At 43.1% G+C, this 21,123-nt stretch overlaps 1 protein-coding gene across 11 annotated transcripts in view; it reads right to left on the reverse strand.

Annotated features, from left to right (window-relative positions):
* Positions 1-11,541: 11,541 nt before the first annotated feature.
* Positions 11,542-21,123, reverse strand: part of LOC138724841 (calcium-activated potassium channel subunit beta-2) — a 150,567-nt gene continuing 140,985 nt past the window's right edge. For 9 of the 11 annotated variants that reach the window (XM_069865173.1, XM_069865172.1, XM_069865167.1 and 6 more), the window contains 2 exons: positions 20,844-21,039; positions 11,544-14,410 (listed from right to left, as the gene is read on the reverse strand). In XM_069865173.1, the coding sequence (XP_069721274.1) occupies positions 14,126-14,410; positions 20,844-21,039 (481 nt within the window). In that variant the 3' untranslated portion in view covers positions 11,544-14,125. Of the gene's footprint in view, positions 14,411-20,843; positions 21,040-21,123 lie in introns of all 11 variants that reach the window. The other 2 variants (XM_069865171.1, XM_069865168.1) reach the window with 2 other exon arrangements.

Consider the following 21,123-nt stretch of genomic DNA (forward strand, 5'->3'; position numbering starts at 1 on the left):
GAAACTTGAAACTATACAGGGCACTGCAGTTAATAGTAATGACGTGCAAGCTTGGTTTCTTTCATTATTCTCTATTGCTGCTTAATGACCTAAACATCTTGAACACTTTTGATAAGTTGGCTGAAGTGTATAGATTAAATTCCTCTAGTTTCTGCTGTGAAGGACTTTTAGCAATGAGCAATGACACGGCTAATCGGCAGCTCTTGGGGCCTGGGACATGCTGCAGCAGCGTAGACAACCATGGCTGAGCTCATGTGGAAGGTGTCCTGCTTTATGGGTGCAGCACCAACATCTCCCTCTGCAGCAAATGTCAATGTAAAGCAGAGAAAAAAAGGGTGGTGGGGATTGGCTTAGGGTAAGAGGAGATCAGCTGTGTCCCAGCTGCTCTTTATGGTTGTCCTGCAGGGATTACATCACTCAATTTTATCTCAGCTTTGTGGTTACTTGTTTCTTGAAGGGCAGATCTTGTTGCAGGTTTTCATATTGAATGACAGTTTTAATCCATTGCCACATTGTGACTGTGTAAGGACAGTCAACCAACTTGTGCTTTTGCATCCATTCTTAAAGAAAACCCAAACAACTCATGATTGTTAAGAAAACTTTGAAGATCTATATTTTCAAACAACCCTTTTCATGCTACCTATTATTTTGCTCTTAGAGGATGAAGTTTTGAAACCTTACTGTTGATCAGGTCTAGGAGATGAGCTTTGGCACATGTCCCTGTGCCATGCTGGCCAGGTTGGGCAGCTGGAAGTCTCCTTTACAGGTCTCTTGTGGCCTGCTCTGCTCTGCTTGGTAGCTCTATAGAAGCAGTGTAGTAGTGGTGAACGCAGCAAGAGTCCAGGACTGAGGGGGAGGTGCTGCTAATGAAGGGCGACATAGAATAGCTTCCGTTAGAAGGGACATTTAAAGGTCATTTATTGTAACCCGCAGTGCAATGAGCAGGGGTACCTTCAACTAGATCAGGTTGCTCAGAGCCAGTGTATCAGAGCTACAGGCTTTGCTCCACACCAAAACCAGTTGCCCTTGACAAAGCTGAGTGCAAGTCCTTCAGGTCTCCAAGTCTCCTGGATCAAATACAGTGGGTACTTCCCCAGACTCTCCACTGTGATTTTGCTGTGAGGCTGTGATTTTTCCAAATTCTTCCCTTGTGCCCAATAGCAAATTTGTGTGCGCTGGAGCTGTTCAGAGTGTGAAATATCTGCTCTGAGAGGAGTAGCTACAGACTGGAATATATTGGTCTATGCAGCGGTCTGGTTTGGTTTCTCTCATCATGGTACTATGGATTAGTATGAACACCAGAGCTGGATGAAGTCTTGTTCTGATAACAAAGTATTTTGTTCAGAATGGAAAAGAAAGTACAAAACATGTTACTCAAATTCAAACTGAAAATCCTCATCTGAAGAGGTCAAATCTCCTTTTTTTTGCATCTTTTAAGATAAGAAGTTATTGATAGTGCCACAGTCCTCTTGGAATTTTTGGGATGAGAAGTACTATCATTTTGCTGAAAAATCAGTTATACTGCTTCTGTGAATAATGTCTTGGGCATGTGTAGAAAAGTGTGTTGCTGAGGAAACCTTTCAATGGTTGCTCAGGAGGACACAGCTGCTCCTGACCAGCCAGAGTGGTCTGGACAAGGGTGAAGGGTGCAAATCCTGCTCAAACAGCATATGGCATCTGGAGGAGGACCTTGAAGGATATTTTTCTGCCATGCTCTGACGGAGGCTGCTGTCACCTTGCTTATTCTTTGGATGTGACTAGACCTTTCTCTGGGCCTGAGATCTTATAACCCAGCAATTTAACATGAAAACTCTTCCACTGTCAGATCCCTGTTAAGAGCACTAAGTTTGGACAGCGATTTCTTTGTAACCGTGTAAGAGCCATGTGAGTATCAATATGCAGAAGCCTGGTTTAATCTTTTATAAACCACTTAACCTCTTCATGCTCAGTAACGCTGTCCTTGCCAGCGTGCAGGGCAGGGATGATGCACTGGCAGCTTCTGCAGGAGGCAGCAGTGTGGCTCAGCTATGAACAGAGTTGCCTGACCATGGCTCTGGGCTTTGTTGCTCATAAATTCATCGTACAGCTTGGCAGAGCTGTAGCTTATAGCTGCTGGTGTGGTGTGTGCTTAGGTACCCAAGGATAGTGAAAATGCTGTTATTGGTGTTTGTACATTACAAGGCATGGGCAAAAGGCATGGGCTGGTCTTGGCAGGTACACAATTAACCTTGTTAATCAGTAGCTCTCTGAGGAAGAAACTGTACTGCTCCTGCAGGGAATTCATTTTTTACTTCAGGTTGATTAAGATTCATGTACTTCAATATTTTAGCATTTCCCTGGTAAGAGTGTCAGGTCTGGCTGGAGCAGGAGGGGTTTTTTTTCTGCCAGGGCAAGGCAGAATTGCTCTGTGGAAACCAGTATCTCCCTGCAAATCTAATCTGGGCTGGGAGCTACTGGAATGCATAATAACATGTAGGTGAAATAGAGGGAAAGGAAGAGAATGGGTCAAAATCTACAGGGAGAATCTTCAAGCAAACTAAAGTAGCAAAGAGAAACAGGATTTGAAATGACATTTTGTAGAGCCCTGGAGTCTGGCTGCATTGTGCTGTTGCCTGGTCCCATGAGCCTCAGTCTAATATGGGTTCTGTCAACTCACATGGTAATGTAAAAAGGGATAGATTGAGTTGGAGAGCATTAGTGTGTTTGAAATGCATAGGAAAAGACTAGACTTCAGTTATTCACTGTCAAAAACAGTGTATGAAGTAGTAGATGCTATCTGGTGAACCCCTCAAAAGGACCCAGGTCTGGGGTACACCCACCAGCAGTTGTAGCAGGCTTTAAAAGCACAACTTGCCTCAAACCATGGATGTGTTAAACTTGCAACTTCTCATTACTTTTTTTTTTTTTTTTCCCCAGAAAACAACCTACAGAAGGAACTTTTTTAGTTGCATCATGATTAGCTGCAAAACCCTTCTTCAAGGGTTTTGACCTGGGGTTTGCTGATTTAAGCCACCTTCCAGAGCTGAAACTTAGTGCCCAAATTTGTGCAAGGACATTCCACCCATATGAACAAACATATGCATTTGCATGTTATATTTATGCAAGGAAATGCACTATAATTTTTTGTGCTGTCCTTGTGCCAGCCCATCATATAAAAGACCATCTGAACATGCAGATGTGATACTCCATCTCTCCAAAGTGCTGGTTCAAGGCATCACTTATGGTCCCATTACTTTACACAACAACTTCAGCACTGCAGTATTGAAGTTGGAGAGGAGAGGAGAGCAGCTTTGCATCTCGGTGCTTGCTCCTCCAGATTGGCTGTGGTCTAAGAGGTGCTCTCTTCTTAAATAAAAATAATTGCTCTTTCTGAGGTACTTTCTACAGTTTAAACACCTCAGTTAAAAGGTTAGGAAAAATCTTTAAAGGTGCTGTCTATCATCACTGAGATGATGAATGCTGTACAAACAGATTGCAGAGATGTGACAAATAGCATTGAAAACAGACCCTTAACAAATTTCCTTAACAAATATCTACCTCTTTTCTACATGTTACTCCAGCCAAGCTTGGCATGATGATGCAGCCTTGTGTACCCTGGATGTGTCCATGGCTTATGGTTAAAATTTCTTCCTTGTGGTTGGTGGATTATAGAGTTTTTATGATTGTACCCTGTGCCATTCTGCTCCTGAAGGGGTTCAGTCCTGGGCAAAACTGTTCAGAGACCCAACCAGACCCATGTTTTGGGCTACAAAGGGGTTTTTTTTCAATTATACAATGGATTTTCTTGTGTTTCTGGGGCTCATGCTTACTTTGGTAACTGTAAGGTAGCTTCAGCTGTGTGTGAGGTTTCACAAAAAAACCCAAAACTAAACCTATAGCTCAGGAACCAGGAGTAGGAGGTGAGAGATAGAAATGGTTAAGAATGCTCTAACCTGTTTCAGCAAGCCAAGGCTCAGCTCCATCGTTTCACTTGCGATGAGTGGATGTGTACTCCAATAGAGACATTTTCCTACCTTTGGTTGGAAAATCTTTATGTGCAAGAATGAACAGTGAGTTAAGATCATTTCTTGTAAAACATGTCTGTCATGGAAACTTTCCAGCTATTGACTGAGGCTTATTGTGAAGAGATACCAAAGATAGGGTTGGTGCTTAAAATAATCAATTTTTTTGTAGGTAGAAGACGTGAATGCAAAAATGACAGATCCTCAACAACCTTTCAGAAAACAATCTGTGGAATTGCTTTGAACTATGGCTGCATCATCAGTCCCCATCTTGGTGTGCTGTTGGCCTGTCTGATCTCCCATACAATCATGTAATATCGAGAAGGTAGATGTGACTCATTTTTTAAGGAAGCTTAAGGTTTTGCAACTTCTGTATGCTCACTTGCTTCTGAAGAAATGGGAGATGAAAACAGGTGCATTGAGACTGCATTAATTCTTCAATTTCATTTGCTGGAGATCCTGTGGAATCACTGACCAGGAACTGTCATATTCAAACTAAATTTAAAAAAAAAGTGGCGATACTGAAAACAAGGACCAGTGGGAGACTGTTACACTGTCTCCATTGTCTGTGATGCAGTAGTCACAAGGGGAAAAAAGTTTTGAAACAATCCAGGTAAGTCAATTAGTTTTGCTTCATTTCTTCCTGATTATTGCTTTGCCTTATCATGTTTCACCACATTTTACTAGATTATGATGTGCACCATGGCTGCTGCTGGTTGACAACTGATGGTAAATCCAGGAGGACCCTCATAGCTTATTGCATGGATTTTCTGGGAAGAATCCTCCATGAGGGAAACAGAACTTGGTCCATCTGTGGGGCTGATAGCTGTTTTTGAACAGATCTAAACTTTTCAAGTGCACAAACACCCTGATCTTTGGCCTGGCATATGGGTAAGGCCATGATGAACTGGAGGAACACAGTGCCTGGTGGCTGTGAAGTGTCTGTGTCAATAGTCTTGTTTTATTTAGGGAATGGCTGGAGATGGGGAGGGTTTGGGCTGGTCTGTTTGCTGGTCTTATTCTTATCTATCTGCTCTGCCTTGAGATGAGTCAGCAGACTCTCCTGGGAAGAGAAGGGGACAGTCAGCATGTGCTGGTGTCCAGAACAGGGCTGGTGAGGGGCACCAGCCCTTCACTGGGGAATCCTGTGACTGCAGAGTGCAGTGGGTGGTCTGGTGGCATGCTGTTTAACTGGTGACAGCCATCCAGAGCAAAGGGGTAATTAAATCCTAGTGCCAGGGCATTGAAGGAGAGCCAGCGGAGGCTTCTGTCCTGCAACACTTTCATGGGGTTTTGAAACAATAGAGTTAAAAAAAATAAAAGTAAAATTTGCTTTGCTTCTCAGAGGTCATAAATGATGAAACAATCAATCTGAAGCTGTCAAAATGACTCCTTCAGGTTTTTCTGGTATGGAGCTGACCTGCTTGGACTGCACCCTGTTCAGAGCAAAGCCCAGAGTTTGCATTGTGCCAGTCCAGAAGCTTCACCAAAGCTTGGCAGAATTGAGCAGGAAAAGGATCCACAGGATTTTGGGGGAAAGGAAGGTTCTCTATCAGCCTCTAACTGAATCCTCACCACCCTCATAGACATCACAGCAGCGTCCTCTGAAGAACAACAGACTTGTCTCCCTCTCCTGTCCTTTCTCTGACTATGTGGTACCTTGGCTGTGACTTTGCTCTGGGTACCAGAGAGTTCTAACTGATCTTGCATGATTCTCTGCTGTGGAAAACCACCTTAATCTGAATGTCTGATAGTGTCCATCTCTGAGCTGGGTTGCTCAGGGGTTGTGTGGCTATCATCTCTGGACAAATCTGCTTTGTGCCTTAGAGAGAAAGCCAAACAGTTCTGCTGGCATAGCAGCATTTGGCAGCAGTGCAATAGGGCATTGACTGCACCCCTTGAATGACAAGGGTTAAAACATATTGAAGAAGAACTCATTAATTAAACATTGATCTGGAGCTGAGCTGGGGTCCTGTGTGGAAAACCTTATATCACTGGATAGTTAGTCTATATCATAATGTACAAGTGGTGCTGCATGAAGGCTATTTGGGCAGCTCTGTTTCTAGCATTTTGTAACTTTTGAATGCTTGGATTTACAACCTGAATAATCTTTTAGGTGTAGAGTTTGGGGCTGTTTTTAGGATGCAATTATAATCTTGCTCTACACAAATTAACAGCATCAGTCAGGAGATTTTTATCCAAGACTGGAAGTAATTGTTGGGCTGGCTTGTTAAAATCCTCGGGTGACATAAGGGAAGCACAGAGGTGTGTATTTTCAGTCACACAACAGAAGAGGACAAGCCTGCCCATGGATATGCAGGTGCAGCCTCTGCAGAGGGCAGGATGGCTTATGAACTTGGGGCATTATACAGTTGCCATGCTCTAGGCAGGTCCTGTAAAACACTGCATGTGAGAGATAAAGATCATAACCAAGTTATCTGTGCCACAAATGCATAAAAAATATGAAGTGGCTATTTGGTATTTACTCAGTGCCATGTGCCTGATGGCAAGCCCAGAGTGGACTGGCCCCTCCTGTCCTGATCTTAGTGTGAGACGTGAAAGCCTGGAGGTTCCCGGGCATGGGGCAGCAGGGTTTGGGGGTGGGCTATGGAGTTCAACCCAACAGAAGTGTTAGTGGCAAAGGGCTGCATATGAGAGGGCCCTGGATGTTCCTTCCTCATAGTCCCCTTTGGGATGTTTGAATCATTTGTGATGATGGGTTCTTAACAAGCTGCTGGTGGTGATGGCCAGCGCCAAAGTCAAAGGGCTAATGACATCAAAACCTACTTGCCCAAGGATCGACCAAGGTCAGCTGCTCAGAGTGGATGTTCTCTTTCCTTAGAAAGTTTTCGTGATTTTTTGGTGTTGATCTTCAATGTTTTTAGCCCGTTGAATCAGATGCTAACAAGCAGCTATTCCTTGGGAAGGAGAGATTTAAGAAGGGTCATACACTGTGCCCATGAAATGAAATTCTGGAAGTCCAAACTGTTCATGACACCCGCACAAGAGTGTTGTGGCCTCAAATTTGCCTTTGGTTGTACCACCAGGGACAGACCTGTCGGCAGGAGAGGTGGTAGCAGCCAGACCAAGGGCTGTCTGGTGTGTCTGGTCAACAGACTGCAGCACCCAATGCTGCAGAGTGAGGCATCCAAACAACTCATGCCCTGGAAACTACTTCATAGAGACAGATGATCCTTGTTTCTCCTGTGCAAAGCAGAATGTCTCCGATGCTTATTATCTGCCTTTTTCCAAGCCTGCTTTCCCACTCTTTCCTGGAAGCTGACTGACAGAACTATTGGACTGACAGGACTAGTCTATGACAGTTTATATGTCATCAAATAGCACACTCTAAGACATGTCTCCTGGCCTGTGTTTTGCTGTTGAGTGGGAGATAGTGTTGAATATCTGGAAGCTGAGCCACAGCAACTCTTCTGTGCGGGGTGGGAACCAGTATGTGCTGGGGAGGGAAGTGTGGCCAGCAGTGGGAAATGTGCTGCCGCTGATGCTAACTTGCTTTCCCACCCGTCTTTAAGCATATGGTGAAGTGGTGCAGAGGAAGTGGCAAGTAATTACATCAGGACTCCCTCCGTGTTGGGTTTTGTAGCCTTCTGCAGTTTTAGCAGACTCCTGTTGTATTGTTCAGCTGTCTTGCTGTATTAATGGCTTTGAACTCTCGCTTGTAAGGGGAATGATTAAAGTGTTGTGGCTTAGTCATCAGAATCTGCTTCCTACTTAATCTGAGATGACTATAACACAGCTGATGTGCACAGTGATTAAAACCGTAAATGCCTTCCATGTGGAAGGGTTTTAAAGTGCTCTTCCTTCTTGCACACTTGATTTTAGGTCTGGAGATGCCTGGGAGACCGGAGTATAACAGATCCTTTGCTTGGGATCTGGAGCGAAGTGTGTGGCTGGCTAGGTATCAAAAAGTGCTTATACACTTGAATGCACGCTTGTAATTGCAGTTATCCAAAAGAGTAGCCAGGCTGGGCAAGAGATGATGAAAGCTCCAAGCCTCCTCATACATTATATAATGTATTAGAAAATCTACACTAGAATGCTCTTTCTTAAACATTTTAGCCTGAGTTGCATGGGCACTGTCTTCAATTCTACAACATCTCAGCTGTTTTTTCCTATCTTCATATGGGATTAAAAAATGAAAATCTTCAAAGTTTTCTGCAAAATGAAAAACGGAGAAAAAAAAGTAAGTTGGGTCAGTGTGACGAGCTCAGTAGGCTGGTGGGAGATAACTCTATTTCAGGTTCAGATTTCTTGTATTTTTCCCCCACCAACCAAATTAATGTAACTTTTGAAACTAAATGGTGTATTAAAAAGCTACTTGGGGTGAATGGAATGGTAAAAACAGTAGTTTAGCAATTTCTTAACATTTATCCGTAAAATGTGTTAGAAATGGAGGACACACCTGAGGAAAAAATCATAAATTTTTTTTTGCACCCTGTATCAGAGCTGATCTTGCTGTGCTGTAACAGAGGGGGTGAACGTAGCTGGTCCCATAAATGTGACCTGCCTGACGCCTTCTAGAGGTGCTTCTGCTTCTTGCCTGTTTGTTTTTTTTCTTTCAGGCTTCCTAAGTAAACAAACCGTTTCTGTGCTTCAGATGAGAAAGTTGATTTCCATCTCTGCTTATCTATTTTATGAGTCATTTGCCGTTCTTCTGCCTGGAAACGGCCATGCTTTAGTATATCTGGGTGTATAGTCTGCAGAGCAGTTTGGAATTAGCATTTCTGACCCTCTGTATTACAATAAATTCACTAGGCAATGGAATATGCTTAATTCTCACCTGAATAAATGTAGTTCAGTTAAAAATATGTACTCACCTACTAGCTCCCTGTATGAAAATGGAGACCTATAAAATGTAGACAGGCTTGTGTGCAGAGGTCTACTAATGTTAACACATTTTTCAGTGCTTGGAGAAATTTAATGCATAGAAAGCCTGGTGTGAATTCACCTGGCAGCAAATCCATTCTTTTTTTCAGATCGCTTCTGAAGGACAAAAAAGTCCTTTTTGTGAAATGAGGTTTCACATCAAGGAACAGCAGGTCTGAGCTGAAAAATGGCTAGTTTGGAGACCAGTATGTAGCCAGAGGTAGCACGGACACCCATCTCTCCTGGTTCACTGTGATTTCTTGGAATACATGAGGACATGGTTTGGGACATATAGATCATTATGGACCAAGTGCTGTGCTGGCTGTGCTCCTGGGCTTAAAACCCACCCGAGTGTACCAGCATGGGATCTGCCTGCAGGGTCCTCCCTAATTTACAACAGCTCGAGCAGTTGAGCTGCATGGCCTCACTGCTCTAGTTTGTGTAAGAAACCACTAGTTTGGTTTAAAGTGCATGGAGTCTGTGCACATAAACAGTTCCTTGGAATGGCAGCATCTTCTTGCAGGGATGGCTGCATCTAGGAGAGGAGATGACACCTGGCAGTTGCTGTCCTGCATGGAGAATGAGAACAGATAAATGCTGCTTTCCTCTTCCCTGCTGTCACCTTATTTAGTAGTTGGTATCTTCTTTGAGGTGAGTGCTTTACTTTACCTGTAGAAATGACCAGTGTTATTCTGAGATGATGATCACCTGAGCACAGCCAGGGCAGCTAGTGGTCACATCTGTGTCACTGATTCGAAAAATAGAAGGAAAGGACTGTATCCCTAAAAGCCTCAAAAAAAAAAAAGTTCAAAATGTTCAGTGAACTGAGCAATTGCTGATAGTTTTATTTCACATCACAGAAACAACTATTTTTCAAGCCTTCCTAAGAAAAACACCGAAAACACCTTCCCCAACATTTGAAAGGCAGCATCAGTTCAAACTGAAAAATGGTAACATCTTGTTTTCAAAACACTGAAACAAAATTGATATTTGACCCTGATTTTTCTTTCTTCCTGCATGGCAAAAAACAATTTGGCAAAGTTTGTTTACAGTAGTGAGGTGTTTGGGTACAGCACAAACTGTGCTGTTTTCTTTCTGAACAAAATTGAGTGCTGGGAAGTGATGGGTGTGCAGTGGACCGGGAAAGTGAGGGTGTTCTCCCAAGTTTTTGATAGATGATGAGCAGTACAGTGGCTAATGGACGGCTGATCCTCTTTGGATTCTGAGACTATGCAAAAAGTTTTATTGCTGTGAAGATATTGGTTTAATCCACTGGAATGGCTGCAGTTATTTTAAAAAGGCATGACTGTGTGAGAAGGGGAATTAGCTGACCAGTGTATAGGGTGCTGTTACCCTGGAACTGCCATTCCCTCTTGAGGTTATACTAGCAGAATGGTATTGCTGTAAGGTCACAGCTTCTATAGTCAAACAGGTGCCTTGGACCAGGCTTACATCAGTCTGTTCCTTCTTGGCAGCTTCTTCAGCTGGACTTTTCTGTGGCGGGTGATGAGGATGGAGATGGAGGCAGAGGCAAAGCCAGAAGCCTCTTCAGCTGTGCCTTAGGGCTTTAGGACTTCATTCCCATTTAGTCCCTCAGGTCTGAAATAACTGTGTTTGTGTCTTCTTGATGTAGAGGCTTTTGTGCTCTGAGCCCTCTCCCCCTTCTGTACCACCTCAAACTCACACTGGACATTGGTATATTTGTGCTCTGGGTACATTTTGTGAGATAGTGATGTCTTCTCAATTAGAAAAGCGAAACAAAAATAAGCTCTTATTTGTCCTGGCTAGTGACATTTAGTAAGCCTGCTGCAAGGTGCCAAGTTTCAGATCATTACATCAGGGATGTTCACACTTCAGCTTCAGATTTAGATGTTCCAGAATAGAAATAAGACCTGACATAAATAATCTAATTAAGAAAATAACTATTAAAAGGCCATGTGGATTTGGCACCTGGAATACTTACGCATGTTTTAAATCCCACAAGGGTGCCTCTCAGTCTCCTAATACCTTTGGATGCTGTGCTGCTCTTTTCCACTCAGGAGTTTTGCAGCACTGTTTGTTCCCTGCTATCCTGAATGACCAGCTGGGACATCCAGGGGGGTGACATGTTTGTGCCAGGAGCAGTCAGGACCAATCTTGGACACATGGTGGATTTGCCTGATCACTGAATTTCACTACCATGCATTTCTCATTCATCTGAACTCCCTACAGGAACATATTTTTTTTTGCAGGGAACAAATGTGATATTAACATGGAAGTAGAGAGCAAAATAACACAGAGAAATATCCCCTCTGAAACATGACCTCTCTCTGGGGCAGCAGGAGCTGTCAAAATTGTTTGCAATGCTAACACTTCAGTAGGGGGTTAACTGTGCCAGTGATCAGACAGATAATTCCTTTTAAAATTACTGTTTTACCTCACTCAATCCAATTACTCAAGTTGTTTTGCTATCCCACAGATCTCTCAGTTAATGTCAACAAAATCATTGTAGACTGTAACAGTGTCAAGATGTTTCACCCATGTGAGTGCTGGTGAAATGTTTATGGCGCAACATGTTGAAAGCAGCGTTTGATGTGTAAATGTCAGGAGCAATCAGCTTTCCTGTCGCTAAAACCAAACTGCACAAATAGAGGCACTGAAAATGTCATACACAACCAAAGAACTACTTTATTGCAGGCCAAGTAAATTTTCATGTAAATGGTCAACATCAGTGTTGGTAATAGTGTAGAAAAGCCACTACAGCTCTCTGCTAGCGATGCCGTGTGCCATCTGTGAATTGTGATTGGCAGTGTAGTCCTTCCTTGGGCATTGGTGGCTGAGCTGATGGCAGGGAGATAGATGAAGGACATCCATGAGTAGTATGACCACACAGGATATGGATAAAACCTCTCTGCTTGAAGGGAAAACAACCTAACAAAGGGTGAAGATGCCCTTGGGAGCTGCCTTTGGTTTTCTAGTAATGCTGAACAGCCTGGGCCCTTCATGTGTGGGCACTAGATGGTGAATCCTCATATCCCCACATGGTGGTGCCCCCGTGTGCAGTGCAGGGGTGGGGTGTTGTGACAGTGGTGCTGGGGGCAGAGTGGAAGGTCCCCATCTCTCTCCTCCATCCTTGTTGGCAGTGGGGGTGAGTCACACTTTCTGCTGACAGATGAGTAGCTTAATAAAGGCTGCTCATAGTTCATTAAAGACTTTGCAGTTCCAGTCATGTTGATGCTGCCCAGATCCACTGATGATGATTTTTGCAAATCCAACAGAAAGACCAAACCCACATTTTTGAAAATAAACAATTATGAATTACCTTTTGCATCAGCATTCCTAGTTTCTTGGCAATAGAATCTACACAGAAAAAATCTGATGAAACAAGCCAGACCTCAAAGCAGAAGATATTGAAATCTGGAAGATTTAATTTAATATTTTTATTACATATTTTTGGAACCCTGATTATACACCCCTTAAGGAATTTATTTACCTAAGGAAAATTATACTACTGATTACAAGATTGCAGGTTCATTTTCACTGCTGAGAACTCATTTTTTTACAGCTCACGTTACACTTGCATGAAGTTTTGTAACACCTTGAAATTTTTAATGCTACATTGCAGAAAGGTATTTCTATATGGATGAACTAGGCAGAGTACTTGCTTTGTAGTCTTTTTTTAGGGGGGGGGAAATGTTACTTTCTTTGTTTGAACAGACTGGTAAATGGTTTCTTTTGGATACTGGATAATGAGTTCACAGGTTGCTCACAGGAGCTGCCTTGCGTTTGTCCTTTAGGCTGGGTGCAAAGTGAGAAACTGTAAGAGGTTTTGTTAAAATGTAGCATAAGAAGGGATGCTTTCTACAGGAGAATAAAAATAAATTATGCAGAGATCGTGACTATAATGTGCATGAAATTCCATTGGCAAGATCCCTGTGGTAAATATTTGACAGATAGGACAACAGCTTAGTCAGAATCTCAGTTTTTCTGATAAATCTTCACACCTGGGCATTTTCAATCATAATTCATGTCAGCCAGCACAGAGTTAAGGTCAGGAGATAGTTCCAGATCTATTATGATGATAATCTAACAATTCAGTAAATAGAGCCATAGAACTGAATGAGATATTTGTCAGTTCTGATGTCACAGCAACAATGACCTTTGACTGAAACAACACTATGAATAGCGAATAAGATCCTTCAGTGCTGCTCCTCTATGTTATGATATTACCCAAAGATGAGGGTTATAAATACATAAGTGATAGTGTTCACTTTCCAGTGGGTAAAAACAAACACAAGGGAAAAGGCCCCCATAATCAAGTTCCAATACACAACTAGATAGAATATAGCTTTTTCTTTTTATATATCTGTATATATATATCTCAAGTAAAAAAATCTAAAATAGTTGGAAGTAAAAAATGAAAAAATAGCTGATTGTGTTTTTTTTCTTTACAGTGATATGGTAGCAAATACAAGACAAATGAGCAATAAACCTTTACATAAGGAGTTCTGGTCCCATCTCCATCAATAGGGCTCAGACTAGAATAGAAAATGGAACGAGTGATTTTTGTTTCTTTTGGCTACAGCTTCTGCAAGTGACAAAGATGATATTGATAAGACAGAAGAAAATTATAGCACTAAATAAAATAAAACTCCAAAGTGTTTTCCAGAAGATCTTATATGCCACAGGCTAAAATTTACTTCTGAACTGAGGGAGCAAACACAAAGCATCACCAAGTCCTGCTGAGACTGAAAATACTGCATGCTTATCTTGGCCTCAAAATATGTCACTTTTGTGCCATCTTACCACAAAAAAAAAAATTATATATTTTGATAAAAAATCGAACTCACAACTCCGTCAAATGGACCGAGCTAGATGTTAGACCTCAGTGATGCTCAAGTTGTTGGCTGCCCTTTGTCCAGTGGTGAATTTTACCCACAATCCTTTATATTGAAAACGTCAACTGACTAAGCTTGGCAGATTGTCACACTGAGCTCTGTTTTGGCTGTAGAAAAGAAAGAAGTACTAGTCTCAGCATAAAACAAGATCATATAGACAGTCAACACAAAACAGTGTTTTTTCAGTTGTCTGCATAATAACATCCTGTTTGCATATAGAACAGCTTTTGCATTATTGCTCTACTTATAAGAATATAATAAGGAACTTATAACGGACTTGCACATTACAAACTTAAGGTTCTTTGGTGAAGAATGAGAAAACAGTATTTTCGTAGTAATTAAATCTCCAAGTTTTTGTTTTTATCTGTTGATCCTTTGGATTCTTTCACAGAGAAGGGAAAGATACTGAGTCAGCTTTACCATTGCGACAATGGCAACCCCGCCGATCATCATGCAGGTGGGCCAGAAGAGGGAGTGGAACAGCACGTTGTAGCTGTACAGTTTAGTTAATATCACATTCTTCTGAATGCCTTCAGGGTCATAGAAGCAGGAGAAGCGTTGGTACTTTCTGAAGTTTTCCATCACAACATTCACTAGTGACATGGATTCCTCATAATTCTTGCCACACTTCGGTATGTACGAACACTGGGAAGAAATTAGAGGATGAAAAAATGAATGCCTAAACCAGGTACAATGCCTGCATTCAGATGGCAAGCAGGAAAATCTCAAGATGATTATGCTTTTCATAAGAGTGTAATACTATTAAGCTACTAATAAATTTATCACAGATGAAACTCAATATTTTGCACATCTACAGAATTTCCCATTGGAGAACCTCCAAGTGCTGTACAAACATCAACGCTTTAATCTGCACAGCAGCCTTGTGAGATAGGTGAATATATTATTATTGCTAATTTACACATGCAAAAATGGAACTGATGAAGTACCTCTTCAATCTAAGTGGCAGGCATACACTCACAGTTAGACGGGTAATTGACTCTCTGTAAATACAAATCTGGTGGTTGAGATCTCACTTGGATTGAATCAGAACGATCATAGTGGGTACTAGTGGGTGGAGTTCACCCACAGAGGAGAAGACTGATAGGAGACCTTTATACATATTTTCCCTTGGGGATAATGCCTCAATGAGGGACAAACAGATAATCTAGGAGAAAATGCAGTTTTCCTACTAACAACCCACAAGACTTTAATTCAGCCTCGAGTTGAAGATCCGCCTGGCTACTAGAATGTCTTGTTTTTGCTCTTGACCCTAGCTTAATTCAAATGGTTTGTTTTATCTGCAAATGCTGCTTGAATTTCAGTCTCAGACACAAAGAAAAAATTTGGGGGCTGTCTCTATCTAACATGGTTTCAACCTAGAATTCCCAAGTATGCTAAAACCAAGGTAATTAACAAACTAGCTTTTGGAGTCCATGCACTGAAGATATTCCATGGGATGTGTAAGTCAGTGGCCCTGGGCTGTGCTGTCCATTCCCTGCCAAAAAAATAGTGTGGGCTGGTGAGGTGCTGGGCAGAGACACAAGGATTGAGGTCACGTCTGGATATTGACCTAGAGCAGAAACAATTGAATTTGTTGCTGCGGCTGCTGGTCTGGAAGAGGATCAATGGGAGCACCCCAGGGCACCTTACTCCCTTCCCTCTTCTAGACACTGATGCCCTTTCACAGGTGGGGATTTTCTGTACCTGCACAAGATTTTGATTAAATTCCCTACCTAGGAAAGGACTGCTTCAAGAGGGGTGGAAATCTGCTGCTTAGCTTCTTGTTGAAGACCCAGCTGGTCACTGCTACCACACAGTTATGGGTGATTATGGGATCCCACCATCCTCCCTGCCTGTACTGCCAAACCTGCTTGTCCTGGGTGAGCACCTAAAGTAACTCCATGTAATTTAATGAGAAAAAGTGAGTTTTGCAAAGGAAAAAAGATGTTTTGATTAAAATAATGTGACCCATAGCTTATTATTTTTATTGTTTTAATGTACATGCTTTAGAAATGTCCCTCAGTTCTTTTTCATGACCATGCTCTGACTTTTTTGTAACATACTGCGACAAATCTCTGATCCTAATAATGATCAAAGGATTAACCTCATAACCGGATCTGATTGATTCATTGGCAAGTTTATTAGCACAGATTATGATTTGAAGCACAGTAGAAAGATTGTCTGGCATTAGCAGACTGGAGCATTAAGGGTAAAGCATGGCAGTACTGCCATTATGAATATTTCATAGAGCTCTAGAAATTAGAGATGGAAAATATCAGAGCAGCAATATGTCATCCATCTTCCTGCTAGTGTAGGTCTGCTCCCTCCAGGATATTCTTTTGCACTCTGCCCAGCTTTGTCTTAAATGTCCAAAGCCACAAGCCCTCTTCCAGTGCCTATGACTCTTCAATAGATCATAATCTAATAAGTAGGGGAAATTTCTCAGTCAAGCAACCTCATTTTCTCATACTAAATTATGTGCTATCACTGTCAAAACAGCAGTATTTCCAGCTCAGATGGCTTTTTTGTTGCTGTTGGGTTTGTTGTTTTTTTTCTTTTCCTTGCAAGTTTGGTGCTATACATTTTTGTTTCTTGACATTCCAGCTGTTACTACCCTAAGAGAGGAGATTAAATGAGGATTTGGTCACTCTTGCCAAAATCTAGCTGTCCCCCCTTGACAGAAAACCACAGGCATATAAAACCACAAATGATGACAGGTTCCTGGACTCAAAGACTATGGAAATGTCCCAAGAGTGCAAAGGGACGAGGTCTTACTTCCTGCAAATCCAACTGTTTTCAAAACATTTTCTAAGACGACCTGATGCTGAAACAAAACCTGGGCTATTTCTTCCTACATCTGGTGTCACAGAGTCACAAATTGTGGCGGGCTGGTTGGGCTGCCCATGGCAAGAGGATCTGGTAGCATGAAGCTGTGAAATGCCATTTGCAAGACAGGATGATAGACTCCGCCTCTCAGCAAGGCTCCTTGTGCTGAAACCGTTTCTCCAGGCTATGGTCTCCCATGTGCTTTCCAATACGTTGGGTGACCTTTACGCCACGTGCGATCTGCCTTGTCCCAGTTGTCCTGAGCTCCTGGAAACATTTTGGCCTCAGCTTTGAAATGCTCCTCAGCACAGGGGCTCTCTGAGTGTGGTTGTGGGGTTCTGCTGGCCTTCTTACATGCCTTGGCTTCCTCAGTGAGGTCCCCGGGATAGCACATGGCTCCCTGTGCTGTGCTGCACAGGTCGTTGGTGAGCAGGTTGATAGTCATGGATAATGGGATGTTTTAAGTGTTTTCTTTGGGTTGATCTTCATTTAGTTTTCTCCAATGCCTTGCAGGGAATTTTATATCTACAGTGGTTATGCTGTACCCATGAACATAGACTACTAAGTCTATGCTGTTCTATTACACTTCTGCATTGCCAAATGCTTGGAAGCCTGTAAATGTGAAAGTTAAAAAATGTCTGGCTCTCTACCTCAGGTCAGAATTCTGTGATACAATGTGACAAAAGTGCTTCTTGTGTTACTTGCAATCTGATCACAAGAAGGACATACCAGACACTTACAGAGAGAACATGTTATTACATTTCCAGCTTAGCTTTTCTAATTTAAAGGACTGGAGAGGTAGCCTGCATGATCCACCTCCGGGCACATGCAGTTGCTCCCTGCACTGATATTCATAAACTTGACTTACCCAGTCAAGTTATAAATCTCTCTAAGGATGGAGATCACACAACAGCTCTGGTAAAACTGGGGGCAGTTTCATTTGAGACAATGAAGTTACACTGACAGCCCTATTGTCAGAGAGGTCCCCAGCTCAGGCTAGGCTGTAAAATACAAGGCTCTCATCATATGTCTGCAGGTGGGATGTATGTCCCTGTCATGTTGAAATTGGAAGATGGGACTGGAAACTTTGATAAGATGTGCTGTGGCAGTCTTTGTGAGGAGGTGGTCAGGACTTCCGTTGATACCTCTTTTGGAAAGTGCAACAGGTTTGAACTGAGAAGCTTTGAGGGAGGGGCTTTGTGGCTGTGGTGGCCTGATATTGGTTCCTGGGGACTGAATTCTCTACCCCCATTCCATAAATGGGTCTGCAGAGAACCACAGCTGAACATTGCTGCTCCCCCTGCACGTGGCTCACTCCTCCCTGGGTTATAAATACCTGAACGTTCAGTGGGAAACCATGGGATCACCCATCATTTCTGAGGGGTGGGCAGTTATAGGTGGCACAATGGTGATTCTGGTGATTAAAGCCTGCTTGTTATCTCACTTTACAGGGCATGGGTATAAATCAGCATTAGCTCTGATGACAGGAAAGGAATCGGAATGATATGAGACCAAAACAGGGCCTCTAGAACGGCTTTAACTACTGCAGCTCTTCCTCATGGTGACAGCCTGGCTCTGTGGTCCTGGTGCGCGGGCACACAGGCTGATTTACCTCTCCCAGAGGCTGTTAAAGCCTCTGACAGATGCGAAGGGAAAGTTTAGCTGCAAAAGCATTTAAGCCACTATGGCTGTAGTATTGATGAGGGGTTGGGCTTGTCTTAAAGGCTAGAGATAAAGTATGGACAGTTAGAGCAATGAAAAGCCATGAAAACTCTAGTGCACTTTTCTGGGAAAAACTTGAACTCAGCTGGTATTCATTCACTTCCCACTGATTCCAGAGACTGGCAGCAGCATGCTGTACACCGTGATATAAATTGTACCTACTCCTTAACACACCTTGTGGGGCTATAGCTAGATTAGATAGCAAGGCTCCTAGATTATTTAAAATCGAAGTGCATTTTGCTCCATCCACACTGCCTGTTGGGGAGAAGAGAGAGATGGGCTCCAGATACTGCTCTGTGTGCACAACAGCGCTCAGTGAGGCAGAGAGGTCGGTGGGGGGGATGCTGACCTTTTGAAGGTCACTGGTGTTGGCATCAGAGAGTGAGCACCATGCTCAGCAACATTCCCAGCAATGTCAGGGCTCAGTAAGCCAGAGACAGCTTTTTTGTTGTTGTTGTTGTTTATTTGGTGGAGAGAAAAATAGGAAATGCAGACCTGAGTAGGTGGATGGAGACAGACAGTTAGCACCCAGCTGGAATATGACAAAACCAGCCATGCTCAGGCTGCTCATCCCACTGCAGAGGGCTGCTCACCATCTGGGGAAGAGGGAGCGCCTGTCCAGGGAGCTGAGATGGGTTGTGGTCATCTGAGCTTAGAGGTTCTGCTGATCCCAGCCAGGCACAAGAAGCCAGGTATTTTATAGACATTGCAAACTTCCATTCAAAACTGTGTTTGGATTCAGGTCACGTAGCCAGCAGCATGTCAGAAAAACTAGGAATCCTCCTGAGAACAAAGCTTAACCTGTGAAACAACCTTGGGCTGGAGAAGTATTAACTGTGCCTACATTAAATTAAGAGGAGGTGGCATATGGGAGAATTTCAAAGTCCATTTCAGCAAGCAAAAATCATCAATAACAGGATGTGGAGGTTTCTGCTGAATCTTTTGATTTATTTGAATCCAGTGGAGCACAGAGACCAATCAGATCCATTTCAAACAAATTGTGGTACGAGGGTTACTGGATTTTGCTTCAGCCCTGGCAGAAAGTAGAGTCTGTCCTGCTGCAGGCTTCATGAACCATGAGTGACTCCTTTCTGCACTGATGCCAAATCAGAGGGGGAGGTGGATGCACTTTTCTACATTTCACACTTCAGATCCAGAGGACGTTGTCTCTCAGCCACAGGAGCTAATTATCCAGCAGAATAACTGTCCTGGTGCAACCACGCTGTGCTTTGACTAATTTTAATATCGTTTCATCTTAATATGCAGAAGTAATTTGGTCTACTGAACTGCTGCCATAAATAGAAACACAATAGGTTACGTTGTCAGCAGCCTGAACCAGGGCTCTGCTGTTATAGGCTGTGCTTTGCCAAGCACCCATAGTTTGAGGTTCAGTGACCTTGGATAACGCAGTAGTTAATGCAAATCTGGCACTTGCAAGTCTAATGACTTAGCTGCATCATAGGTTGCTGCAGCTTGCCATCTTAGGTAGCCAAGTGCTGTAGATGCAAATTAGGGAAGGTGAGGAGAGGTCCAATCCTTGCTATGTGGAGGGAGCAAACAGCCACCTGTGAAGAAGTGGTTGTTTGCCTTGGTGTGATGCACAGCACTGTGTCAGCTGCACAGCTGTGGCTGCGGTCCGGCAGGGAGATGCCTTCTGTTCATCCGCTGCACTGATTATTGCCTCCACACAGGAGCTGTCTCCATCCCACCTGGGTGGAGTTATGCTGGGTTTTGTATTTGCTGAAGTGGAGAGAGAAATTCTTCTGCACATTTGTTAAAAATAATTTTTCTGGTTGAATGTCTGGAATCGGGGAAGTTGTGCAAGAAAAATAGGCTGATGCTTTAACTTATACATGCCTGAAAGCCAGGCCTTTTATTTTTATGCTGCTGCTTTTACCTTGACAGTCTCTACTCCACAAATTTCAGCATCTTTACACCATCCATAGAGGCAAGTGCTGAGCCTTGACCCCAGTGGCACAGGTGATTTCAGCAGAGATGCTCAGGGTGAAGATTTTGTCACCAAAGACTGAGACGGAGACACATCTGCTGTTAGACATGGGAATTTAATTCTCTCCTGGTCGCCTTGCCTGGTCCCGCATTAATACAGCCGTTTCTATTCTCACCACCATAGATGCTCTGTGCACATTGCTAGGGGTATTTGCTATCATGCAGTATTGTACCTGGGTGGTAAGTGGCTTGTGCACAGCTTCGCAAGAATACCAGTATCAGAAGTGCCCAGTACTAGCCTGCACCTATGAACCACTGGTAGAGGATGAAGGAAGCTCCAGTCCCCTGGGATACTGCCCTGTGTTGGACGAGTTGCACTCCCTGCATGGGATGAAGGTGGAAAACTGCCTCCTCCAGAGATGTGAGCTCACTTTGTGCAGTGATTTCTGCTTTCTCTGCTCTGTATTTACTAGGGAAGCAGGTGCTGGAAGCCTCATGGTGCTTTAAAGGAGGGAATGGGTAAAACAAGGTGAGTGGCCCTCAAAAACCCATTTAAGGAAGAAAATATATACTGTGCTCCTACCTCGGAATTAATTTTCATTGTTTCCTCTGTGTGGTAGAGCAGCAGCTTCTGGCCAGAAGAGGTGAGATTAACATACACCTGGAGGCAGGGGTACTGGGAGATTTTCCAGCAGTCTGGACCACAGCTAAATGAGCAGTTGAAGGTTTCTGTGATGGACGCATTGAGAAGTGAGCACTGAGCCTCTTCTGTCCAGACACTATACAGGAAAAAAAAGATGTTAGAGCATGGTAAGAATGGGCAATAAGCACGAAATGCAGCTCAGGCTTTCCAGCAGGGATAT

This window comes from Phaenicophaeus curvirostris, chromosome 10, assembly GCF_032191515.1.
Source record: "Phaenicophaeus curvirostris isolate KB17595 chromosome 10, BPBGC_Pcur_1.0, whole genome shotgun sequence".
Taxonomy (NCBI): Eukaryota; Metazoa; Chordata; class Aves; order Cuculiformes; family Cuculidae; genus Phaenicophaeus; species Phaenicophaeus curvirostris.